The sequence below is a fragment of the Anguilla anguilla genome, chromosome 8 (genome assembly GCF_013347855.1).
Source record: "Anguilla anguilla isolate fAngAng1 chromosome 8, fAngAng1.pri, whole genome shotgun sequence".
Taxonomy (NCBI): Eukaryota; Metazoa; Chordata; class Actinopteri; order Anguilliformes; family Anguillidae; genus Anguilla; species Anguilla anguilla.
This window is the reverse complement of record NC_049208.1, coordinates 1,264,358-1,276,821: the sequence shown is the minus strand read 5'-3', so window position 1 is coordinate 1,276,821 and position 12,464 is coordinate 1,264,358. Positions and strand designations below refer to the sequence as shown.

Genomic DNA, 12,464 nt, shown 5'->3' with positions numbered 1-12,464 from the left:
ACTGGCTGCTCTCTCCCATTGTTTTTCAGGAGCACATCTATTATGGCATTAAACTGAATATAGCTTTATCTATCTCTTACTCCGCGGGTGGTCTCCAAGCTAAATGCGCCATCTACAAGTCTCTTTGACTTTGACTTAAGACGTCTGTCTAATGCCTGAATTGCAAATTGAAATTGAAATCGTTTTGTAGGTTACTTCATGTATGCATTGCATCTTTAAAGCAAAATGGTGAGCTTTTTATTTGTGCTGTTCACTCAACAGTCTGAATAGAAACCTGAAAGTACAAACTGACCTCCAAACCAGACGGTGAGCCGGGCAGCAGCGTGCTCTGCTTAGACTGGCGGAAGAAGTGAATAAGCGACACATGCAGGGAAAATAAACCAGGTCCATTGGCAGAACGGTGCCTGTAGTCTCACCAGTCAGGGCACCCCGTTACTGTGGGCTTATCGCATGACTCGAACTTGAATGTCCCACTATAGGGTCCTGCATTTTTAATGAGTGACGGGGCCCCTTGGAAGCCCAAACAACCCAACTCAAGGACCTGGGACCTGGGAGCTGGCCTGGGTCAGGTGTGGAGGAGAGAGGTCAGAGGTCATAGGTCATAGGTCAGGGGCCTTGTCTGTTCTGAATGGACTATGGTCAGCTCATGCATTTGTATGAATGTCATTCATGAGACAGATTTATTATTTTAAAGTATTTATACGGTTACAGCGGCTCAACAAAATGACTATAATTTGCCCCAAACAGGTGAATCTCTTTAGCCCCAAACAGGTGAATCCCTTTACGAAGGAGATCAAGCGTCGCTTAATTAGATTTTACGTGATTGGTGGTATTTTATTCATCAAAAAAGAGGAACGCCACGATTATTCACAAATATCCATGGAATATGACAACAGGTTCAGCTTAACGTGACCAGAAGAGATTGTTGTTAAAGGTCTCAAGACCAGAACTATTTCATAGTTATTTCATATGCAAATCAACATATTTGTAGGTATATCCAAGAAAATAAAATTTATCAGCACAACACAGGCAGTAAAAATTCTGTTTGCTCATTGTTTCATAAAGGTGTGCAGCCGAGAACTCCTCGTTTGCATAAAAGCGGAAACTTCATACAGCAACCGCAAAGCATGCATAACTACACTCTGATGTACATCTACCCTTCAGATTACAAGGCGACAATGAAAACCTCAAGTGCACGACTGAAAGTATCATGTTCTTATGCAGGAAATCGAATGAAATGTGTTTGATTAGCCATGTTTTACCCCAAGTAAGCAAAACATGGTTTCATGGTTGCACGTCATGCGATTTATACTCAAAAGTGTGTAAACAGATGATTAACTGTTCTGGAAAGCCTGGTAAAAGCATTCATTTATTCTGCAGCATATCATAAACTACCCTGACAGGCAAATGAACTCTACAGCCACACAAGAAAGAGAAATGAGGAGAACGGGCTTTGAATTGTACAGCCTATCAGCACGGAGAACACAGCAATAACCATCCATCACTGTGACCATTATCAAGGTTGCCACGACAACTTGTCTCCGGGGGCAACATCTGCTATGTCTCTTCAGTTTATGACTGTCTGCAAGGCCCTTGATTTTAAACCACTGGGACTGTTGTAACCGGTGCGCTGGCTATGAAAATGCATGCGTGACAACATTCATAACCGTGTCTGCAGTTTGCAAGGGCCGTGGAGGTTTATTTTCAGAAAATGACAATGGCCACAGATGTTCTGCTGGAATGTCCATAGCCATGCTGCGAATATATGAAACATGAAATAATTTTCCTGAGAATGAGAATGCCTTCTCACTTTTATTCAAGGAAAGTTTTTTTTTTCTTTTTTCAAAATAAGCAGCAGTGACAATGAAGGTAGGCCTGTTCAGAAAACAGCCCGTAAAATAGACTTAATAAGAGGCTTTATAGTAGCCTAGTGTTTTCACAGTTGCCAGAGATGTCATTGAGCAAATACCATGTATGATAACAGCAGCGGTTGTAGAAGTTAATACGTTGCCCTCAAATTTGTTCTCACACAGCACCAGTTCTATTTTTCTGTTTCTGATTAATTAATCATCTCCTTTTCTTGCGCACGAAAAGCGACTTATTTTCATTAAGGGGGAACGACTCAGCCACACACACAACGAGTGAAGGAGTGAATCACTGGTGTGACGTTTCCAGCTTAATCAGGTGGCCATCGGTGCCTTTTTAAAAGCCCTAAATTTTAACCTGTATAGAACAGGACCCTGCTGTGCTAAGGTAGTGGACCGTTGAGTGAGGACTTGCAGTGTGAGATTACTAATGGACTTTTTAAAGGGATAGTAGACTTTCTGGAGTTTTTTTGGGGGGGGGGGGGGGGGGGGTGATGGGTGGCTGGGGGTGTTTTCAGTTGTCACGGTTAGGGGAGGTGCTGCAGGTTCAAATCCTAGATAGCGTCCTGCTTGATATAGAGGAGAGGAGAGGAGAGGAGAGGGGAGGGGAGGGGAGGGGAGGGGGGCGCTGTTTCACTCCAGAGCAAGGGACTTAACCTGAACAGACGTGCGGTCAAGATGACGAACGTTCGTGCGTGCCGAACTAAGTTTGTGGCGAACAGTTAATGTTGAACGCACGCACACGCACACACACGTAGACACACTTTTGTACAGACACTTAGTTCGCCACCAACGCATTTTTAATAAAATTGGATGCGACTAAACGGAGGGTCATTTTCGCAGTGGCTTCCGCGATATTAGAGGACTTCACTGATAGTGGTCCTGACATGACAGATTTTATACATATTGTACACTCTGTATTGTCGTGTAGCGCAACTAATGAAGAAACCTGCAAAATTGAGATATACCGATACTATATGATTTTACTTTTCGCTCGCATTTCAGGATGAAACGGCGACCGTTGTTCTTTCGGTTTCTCTCCTGTCAGCAGTCATTTTTGTTCGCGGCGCACTAACTTTTCAGACTGTTGGGTAACGTTCGTGGCGAACAGAATAAAGTTGGAAATTGTTTATGTTCGCGAACGTTATCTTGAACGCACGTCTGGTTCAGTAAATGTCCAGGTTCATAAACGGATTGTATGTTAACATTCTACCCGAACCAGCTCCATGGGGCGATGTGCAGCTGGTAATTGCGTCGCCCAGGGTAAGATAGCGCTCAGTCTGCGTTTATTGCTATCTAGCGACCCCTGCTGGCCGATCGGGCTCCCCTGGACTGCACCGCTGAAGTCTCATATGAAGGGCCTTCCTCTGACTTCCTCTGAGTCTGTGACGTGCAAACAAGCAGCAGGTGACACCACATGTTTTGGGGAACCGTGGATGTCCACACTCCCCCAAAACAGCAGTGGGGGCCTCACAGCAGAGCTGGAGGTGCAGGTAGTTGGTCATTTCACATTGAGGTGGGCACTAGAGATGCTCAGCTCCACGATGAGTGCTAAATTTATGAAAAATAATTTTTAAAAACATACAAGTCTTTCTGAAAAAGAGCATCTCCTGAATGTCTAAGTGTAAAATGCACGAACACTAATACAGTACTATGTGAGACAGGAAGATTGAGTCAAAGTTTACAAATGTCCTGTGGAAAAATGTTCAGTGTTTGCATAGATATAAACCACAGGAACACAGATGTGACGCCACACCCCCATGATTCCAGTCACAAACAGATAATTTCACTTTCATTACATTACATTACATTACAGGCATTTAGCAGACGCTCTTATCCAGAGCGACTTACAGAACTTTTACAAAGCATTTTTTACATTGTATCCATTTATACAGCTGGATATATGCTGAAGCAATGCAGGTTAAGTACCTTGCTCAAGGGTACAACGGCAGTGTCCTTACCCAGGAATCGAACCTGCGACCTTTGGGTTACAAGTCCAGTTCCTTACCCACTGTGCCACACTCCGTCCACTCCGTCCACTTTCAGCGATTGGTACGATTATGTTACTGCAGAAAATATATAAAATATATATAAATATAGCCATACATTACAGAGCTGTATTATGTTACTAGTATAATGTTTGTTTTTTTGTTTGTTGTTTTTTTTAAAAACCTTAGCGATAACTATTTTTAAAAATTAATGTAAAGAACAAATTGGTTTAAATGGACTGTAACAGCCAGTGGACGAAAGCCCACTTCTTAGGTTCTCCCAGCATCTTCTCCTTCGAACGTAACGTTCAGGCCGTTAGACACATAAGCGAATGTTCGTTCAAACAGAAAAATAAATATATATATTTGCAAACGCAAGGTGAAGTGAGGTGTACATTAATGAATGTGCATGTGAAGGCCTCTGAATTAGAATCACATGGCCAGTGCTATGAGTCAGCAGCTGGATTCAGCCAAATGTGAATCAATCAACTGACTCATCTGGAGACATTAACTCATAGAGTTCCATTATGGCTCCACTCCACTGAAGCACCAATAATTCACTTTATGGAAGATTACTGACTAATTATTGGTCTCAAAACTGTTGTATCCACTCATTCTCAAGGAAACAGACATTAAAGGGTAAAGCTTTCTGTGTAACTGATGACAAGTCTTCCAAGGTGTCCTCCAGGTTCTGCCAAAACCCCTTTAACCATGATACCCACAAGTGCTCTTTCTACATTATTGCATTGTATACCTGCTGGTGTCACCCTGTCACCATGAACACTACTCTATCCTGTTGTTACTCTGACCAAACTTTTTACAGGATGTGTGTTGCTGACTGGTCACATGTTTGCCATATTTTATGACTGCTTATACGTGGACTGACAGTTCCGAGGTTTGCATTTCCTAATTTTATTTACTTTTTTGTACGGTAATTTGGAATGCCCAATCACACGTTCACTGCAGCAACCCCTGCCATCGATGTGGAAGATGCCAACCGCCCCCAACTTTTCACACCACAGTCCACAAGTCAGACTCACACAGACATGAGCCAGAGGAAGACCCTCAGGCCTGGATTTACTAAGACCTTCAGCATGTGCAAAGCCTTATAGCATGCAACAACATTAATAACACTACCAATGACTGGTGTAAAACAAATACCATGACTAAGCACTGGTTTTGCGTGTGAAAGGTCTTAGTAAATCCAGGCTCTCAATGTAGAGCTGAACAGGACTGTGGTCACCAGATCGATTGGCGGGGGCGGGGGCGGGGGCGGGGGCGGGGGGATTGGGGGGGGGGCTTCGGCGCAAAATGAGATGCTGCCAATCTAGTAAACCATCTAAAGGCAACATCTTACTGAGTAAAGATGTTAACTACTGTTTACATACCCAGAAAGATTAAATCAACCTTTTTAGGGAAATAAAAAAGAAAAATAAATAACCACCAGGAATCAGGTTGACAGGCTGTGGTTTTACTGCTATGACCAAAAAAATGTAATGACCTTATACACAGGAAGCATGCTCACTCACTATGACTGTGGAGTTTCGATTGATTGCGTGTCTGTTTGTATAAACCTGGGTACTACAGTGCATCACTGACAGACATGGGAAGTTTGGATTGACATGTTTTCTTTCCCAAACAGTCTCTCTTGCTCGCTCTGTCTCTCCCACTCTCCCTATCTCTCTCTCAGTACATTGAGGGCTTCTCCTCTCCCTTCGGATTGGTGACCTTGTCCTGGTTCTTAAAGATGATGTCATACAGCTCGGCCTGCAGGAGAGGAAACAAGAAAAGCCTGAAATTCTACAACACTGGACACTTCAACTCACTGGACACAACTGAAAACAAAAAAATAAAAGTGAAATTATTTATATTTTAAACCCCACAGAAAGAGGCCAGCCCCCTATTAACTGAAATCCCAGAGGAATCCGTGCGCATGTTTGGACATATGCGACTCACGTAGAAGCCGCGGATGTCCAGGAGGATCACTCTGATCTCCGAATACACTGCCTCGTCCCTCTCGTGCACCAGGGAACGGTAGTCCATCTGAGGGAGGGGGGGAGGGAGCGAGGGAGAGGATCAGAGTGAATGGAGAGGATCAAAATAAAAGGTAAGAGCCATGGAGAATGAAAAAGAGGGAAGGAAATGGAAAAGAGAGAGAGCGAGAGAGAGAGAGAGTGGTAGGAAATGTAAGGAAGAGAATAAATGCGTATTATAGTAACATCAACACCAGCATTACGCTAAGTGTCCAAAGCCATACAGACGCACAGGAACACAGACGCAGGGCGCACGTTTCTTACAGACCTGCGCTGTGAGCACAGAAAACACTCACCACGTGCCTCTCCTTCGACGCCTTGCCCACCGCATCGCCTCTCTCCGTAAAATACCTGAGAGAGGAGGTTTCAAACAAGTTACCAATGATGTAACATGTCCATACTGTTACAGACGAACCAGATGACTTGGATTTAATTATTATAAAACTGAGCTTGTGCAACTGAAAAGGCCAGTGATGCCTGATTTAAGTTCCTCTCACTTGTTGATGTTGGTTTGAAAGCCCTCCACCTTGGTCTTCACTGCCGTGATCCTCTCCAGGATCTTCTCCTAAACAGGAAACCAGCAGAAAGCAGGGGCAATAAGACAGCCAATGATATCACCTCACGGGTAGAATACAGAGAAGAGCTCGACCAATCAGAGTTCATTAGTAACAGCCAACACAACTCCTGCGGTGGCTGCCTGATGCTTTTGGGTAACTGCCTGGTAATTCTCACAGGGAGCCCAGAAGCATAGCGAAAAAGGATCCAGGATAGGATACGGTGTATAGGATAGTGTAGGGCAGGCTTGCAATGTTTACAAAAACATTGTGAAAAACAGCAAAGAAAGAACATTGTAAGAACACTGTGCACTGCATGCCCTCAAACAAATGTGAACCACAGAATGTTCTGCCTATGCTTACACAAACACACCTGTCTGTGGTGCTGTGTACAGACGCTAATGCTACGCTCGGGACATGTGATGTCCTGTGCTGTCCTGATGGAACAGGCAGACAGCAAGGTGTGTTTGCTTCACCCTCCCCCTCCCCCCCCCCCCCCACCCCCCACCCTCCACCCCCACCCCCACCCCCCAGAGGGACGTGCTCCTCCAATACCTGGATTGAGACTCCAAAGTCATTGCCATCCTCAATTTTGGGAATGAGGAGCTGAATCCAACAGGAGACCTGGGAAAAAGAGAGAGAATATTCCCTGGATGTCAGCAGAAATAACCTACAGTATATAGCCTCTCTTTCATTCGACAGCTGGCATCAGTAACCAAACTGTAATCCACTGAATCCCCACAAAATGCATTTACCAATTGTTACCACAAGAGGCCGCCATATCTGCTCTTATTTATTGGCAATGTCTGGCATTCCACAAAAAGCACTGAGCAACAACATACTGGGCTGACAATTTGCAGCTCTTCTGAGATTCTGTATGCTCCCATTTTCAATGGAGGATTGAACCTCTTTAAAAATCTTCATTCTTCCTCCGCACTCATTCTCAGTGTATCTGAGACAGCATCAAGTGTTCAGGCAGTGGTAAAACGGGTTGACACTGGGAGAAGGGGTGTCATTATGACGTCATAACGGAGCACCATGGTTACCGCGTGAAGGCGACTCACCACGATGCAGGTTTCCTTCAGCGTGCGGATCTCAGGCTTCACTCTGTCCAGCAGCCCCACAATCTGCTCGTTCACCCGGATGTAGCCACAGGCTGGAGCTGAGAGACAGAGTCAGTATGGACCAATGAGAATGCAGCCACAGGCCGGAGCTGAGAGACAGAGTCAGTATGGACCAATGAGAGTGTAGCCACAGGCCGGAGCTGAGTGACAGAGTCAGTATGGACCAATGAGAATGCAGCCACAGGCCGGAGCTCAGAGACAGAGTCAGTATGGACCAATGAGAATGCTGCCACAGGCCGGAGCTGAGTGACAGAGTCAGTATGGACCAATGAGAGTGTAGCCACAGGCTGGAGCTGAGAGACAGAGTCAGTATGGACCAATGAGAGGCCTTAGGAGAAATATCCGGTCCGGTCCGGATCTAAAACGCCAAGCCGAGGCGGCCCAACCCAGAGAGAGAGAGAGAGAGAGCGAGAGATAGAGAGAGATAGAGAGCAAGAGATAGAGAGAGATAGAGAGAGAGAGCGAGAGAGAGACAGAGAGAGAGCAACAGAACAGAGAGATGTTTCACCTTTCTTTTTCTTCTCCTCCTCTTCCTTACTGTCAATCTCCATTTCCTGTAATTCAGATAAACAAATGTTTTCCTTAAGCTTAAAATAAATCAAATTCCACAGTACTTCCAGTGAACTGCTGCAACAGTAAGTGTAATATTATTACTATTAATATTATTATTACCAATGCTACTCTGAACTGTATCAGAATAAAACAAGTTAAATGTATATGTTGTATGTATATTTGAAACTTATGCTGCAATTGTGAAGGTGTTTGTGAAGGTAGCTCCCTCTGCTGGCAAAAAATGATATTTCCCCAAGAGGGATGACTAAATATGCCATTGTTGTCTGTACTTCTGCACCGTACTGGTACTGCTGGACTGAATGGCCTTCTGGTGGCTGTGTTAAACTGCAATGCTGCTCTTCTGAGTCCTGCAGAACGCAGGGTATCCTGCCTTTCCGTAGAGCGGAGATGAAGGACTAATCAATCACCTCCTCTTCAGGGGCAGGGGGGTCTGGGATAGGGATGTCCAGGGGGGCATGGAGGGTGGAGAGGTCCGACACACAGAAGTCCGCCTCCTGAGAAAGGGGGAGAGAGGGAGAGAAAGACAGATATAGATATAGTGCAGAGGTGGGCAATGAGGGCCGTATCTGTTTCTGGTCTCCATGCCAACTTCAGCCCTTAATTATTTAATTAGCCCTAATATTTACGCCATCTGACGTGTCACCTACATTCCTTGATAAGTGAACGAATGAGAGCCAAAGACTGTTCTTGTGTCCCTAAATGAAATGTATTACTGTGATCTAATCTACAAGTGAACCGGTGTTGGTGTATGCAGCGAATTAGCTCATTTAGTCAGAGTAACTGGTGGAAACAGAAGCCTGCACACACACCCGGCCCTCCAGAACCGGAGTTAAACCTGCATACACACCGGCCCCCCAGGACCGGAGTTAAACCTGCATACACACCGGCCCCCCAGGACCGGAGTTAAACCTGTAAACACTGCGCCCCCTCCAGGACCGGAGTTAAACCTGCATACACACCGGCCCTCCAGGACCGGAGTTAAACCTGCATACACACTAGCCCTCCAGGACTGGAGTTAAACCTGCACACACACCGGCCCTCCAGAACCGGAGTTAAACCTGCAAACACACCGGCCCTCCAGGACTGGAGTTAAACCTGCATACACACCGGCCCTCCAGGACCGGAGTTAAACCTGCAGACACACTAGCCCTCCAGGACCGGAGTTAAACCTGCAGACACACTAGCCCTCCAGGACTGGAGTTAAACCTGCATACACACCGGCCCTCCAGGACCGGAGTTAAATCTGCATACACACTGGCCCTCCAGGACTGGAGTTAAACCTGCATACACACCGGCCCTCCAGAACTGGAATTGCCCATCCCTGATATAGTGTATCTATTGAAGATATCTTACCATGTCTTCCCATTTCAAATGTTTAATGATAGCTATTTTCCCTTTCATTTGTTAATTATTGTATGATACACCAGTATTCTTCAGCATGATACTGCATTGTGCTTTGGCAACACTAACATTTGTCATGCCGGTAAAGCAAATTGAAAAAATTTTGAGAGGTGGTGGCAGAGAATCAAATCAAGAACTCTTAACTCAAGAAGAATGAGTGAGATGGACAGAATGAGGGAGAGATGTAGGAATTCAGGAGAGTTAGAGATAGAAAGAACAGTGAGACAGGCAGAAAGTGAAAATGAGAGAGAGAGCAAAGGAAAGAGAACGCAAAAGAAAGGGGGATGGATTGGTGGTTGTTTAGAGAGCACCTCCACAGGCACCGGACCCCAGAACAGGGAGTCAGGCTGGGGTGGAGCAGAGGTGGAGAACCTGAGCACAGGGAGTCAGGCTGGGGTGGAGCAGAGGTGGAGAACCTGAGCACAGGGAGTCAGGCTGGGGTGGAGCAGAGGTGGAGAACCTGAGCACAGGGAGTCAGGCTGGGGTGGAGCAGAGGTGGAGAACCTGAGCACAGGGAGTCAGGCTGGGGTGGAGCAGAGGTGGAGAACCTGAGCACAGGGAGTCAGGCTGGGGTGGAGCAGAGGTGGAGAACCTGAGCACAGGGAGTCAGGCTGGGGTGGAGCAGAGGTGGAGAACCTGAGCACAGGGAGTTAGGCTGGGGTGGAGCAGAGGTGGAGAACCTGAGCACAGGGAGTCAGGCTGGGGTGGAGCAGAGGTGGAGAACCTGAGCACAGGGAGTTAGGCTGGGGTGGAGCAGAGGTGGAGAACCTGGGCACAGGGAGTCAGGCTGGGGTGCAGCAGAGGTGGAGAACCTGAGCACAGGGAGTCAGGCTGGGGTGGAGCAGAGGTGGAGAACCTGAGCACAGGGAGTTAGGCTGGGGTGGAGCAGAGGTGGAGAACCTGAGCACAGGGAGTCAGGCTGGGGTGGAGCAGAGGTGGAGAACCTGAGCACAGGGAGTTAGGCTGGGGTGGAGCAGGGGTGGAGAACCTGAGCACAGGGAGTCAGGCTGGGGTGGAGCAGAGGTGGAGAACCTCAGCACAGGTGTGGGGAAACTGCACCTTGAGCAAGCTGTCCAGCTGACATATCTTCAGAGGAATGCGACTGGAAAACAGGTCGTCTGCCTAGCACCAATACACACACACACACATAACGGTTACACAAAATACATATCTGTGCCACAAAAATGGAATGCATTTTATTTTAAGTTAACCAAACTGTAATTTCAATGCTTAGATTAATGCACTGGGTCAGGATTATATTTATGGGTTTTTGAGAACACAGAGGTTTCAGCTCAAGTGGGACATTTATTGTAGTATTTGTAGTTTGTTTGTACCCTTGAACAAACCACTTAGCTGAACTGCTTCAGTAAATATTGAACAGTATAAATGCATTTCATGTAAAATGTAAGCTGTTCTGGATAATAACATCTGCAAAATTCTGAAATTCTGATGCAACATAATAATCTTCTGTCTGCTTCACCATTCCCATCTCCACTCACAAATGCACAAACCACTGGATCATACTGACGCTCTCTTACACTGAAAAATTTCCCCACTTATCTGCACTGCATTTATTTACTTCCTTTTTTGGGACGCGGAGTCCGTTAATCTCCAGTTCAGTAATTGCCACCGCACTACGCACCCGTCCCGAGCGGTAAAGCTCGAGCACTCCTACATCGCTACGGTCTCACAGATGCGCTTTTCCAGAAACATTTTTCTAAATCATCCATGTAGCTCTGAGCAGAATCCCATTCACACAGGGAATACTGAACACAATCATCCCACACCACAAAGAGGGGGTAACTTACCTGCTGCAGGAGGGACTGGCGGAAGTTTTCAAACTGAAAAAGAAAACCAAGGCATGTGTGTTGTGAGTAGTGCAGACTGTTACGGAGTTAGTGGTGTTTATACTGCACCAGCATGCACAGTGTTTTTGTTATATATTTACTTAGCAGCAAACAGGCAAGACTCAATTCAACCAATATTACATCACACATGCATGGGTATACATGCACAAGTGAATCTGAAATCTCTATGGTGAGATAATCGACTGGACTGGGATTCTTACTGCTTGACACACTTTGTTCGTCGTGCTAACGTTATACACTGGAGTGCCCCCGGGCGTAAAACACAACGTGCGCGGGCACGAGGGTACCCACCGATGGTACCCACTCAGCGTAGGCCCAGGTCGTCAACAGCAGCAACTTGCTGCGTTTCAGCCTGACTTTATGCAGGGGAATACCAGCGGTAGGCAGAACCAGTTACTTTCGATTTTGAAGATAGGCCACAAGCGATTTTACGCAAAGTATAGCTCCTGTTCTTTGTGTGTGCCCTACATTACAGAATTAATTGCAAAAGCACAGTTCCAGTACTGTGTACCAACGGCAGCTTAAATACATGCTTATCGCCATTACGCACGGAATGTATAGACTATAGAGTACCCTCGTGTAACTTCCAGAACCGAAACTTAAAATTATGTGCCCGCGTACCGTTTACCTTTGTGGTAGTTTTCTTAGATAACAATTTTAAAGACATCGTAATACCACCTGAGAAGCGCTATCGCCTGAAATTAAAAAAAACGAATTACAAATTTATCCTGCTTACCTTGCCGGCGTTCTCCTTGCTTATTTTAATAACGGGGGATTTTGGCATGGTTGAAATCGTGGATATTTCAAGTTCAGCTGGACATTAAATATGGCTTGACTAGTGTAGTAGAATGGCACCTCAGCTTTCGCCTTGCTTCCGCCTTTTCTTTTTGTCTTGATGTGTTTCCTTGTTGAACTTTCGATTTCACTTATTTCTCCCTCCCTTGAACACCTGACCATGCTTAAGCACCTCCCTCGTGGTAATGTCGGCAGAGTCGTTGCAGTGAGCGCAAGCTGCGTGGTCACGTTTGATTTGTGTAGAAGATTGTGTAGCATGCATG

General features: G+C 45.9%; 1 protein-coding gene across 1 annotated transcript; it reads right to left on the bottom strand.

The window, feature by feature from the left end:
* Positions 1-5,303: 5,303 nt before the first annotated feature.
* LOC118232855 (proteasome activator complex subunit 2-like) lies at positions 5,304-12,348 on the bottom strand. Its single transcript, XM_035428025.1, has 11 exons — positions 12,143-12,348; positions 11,347-11,379; positions 10,598-10,660; positions 8,545-8,631; positions 8,073-8,118; positions 7,505-7,602; positions 6,996-7,064; positions 6,384-6,451; positions 6,183-6,237; positions 5,810-5,896; positions 5,304-5,620 (listed from the first exon to the last, which is right to left on the bottom strand). Exons 1-11 carry the CDS (start codon positions 12,188-12,190, stop codon positions 5,540-5,542), a joined length of 735 nt encoding a protein of 244 aa, XP_035283916.1. The 5' UTR covers positions 12,191-12,348; the 3' UTR covers positions 5,304-5,539.
* Between the last annotated feature and the right edge of the window lie 116 nt (positions 12,349-12,464).

What these genes read in the sequence shown, in the direction of transcription:
- LOC118232855 (XM_035428025.1), bottom strand. Translation starts at nt 12,190, where the DNA reads ATGCCAAAATCCCCCGTTATTAAAATAAGCAAGGAGAACGCCGGCAAG. An exon ending in GGAGGAGAAGAAAAAGAAAG is followed by an intron (nt 7,603 to 8,072) that starts GTGAAACATCTC and finishes TCTGTCTCTCAG; the next exon opens with CTCCAGCCTGTGGCTACATC. An exon ending in TTTCAAACCAACATCAACAA is followed by an intron (nt 6,238 to 6,383) that starts GTGAGAGGAACT and finishes CTCCTCTCTCAG; the next exon opens with GTATTTTACGGAGAGAGGCG.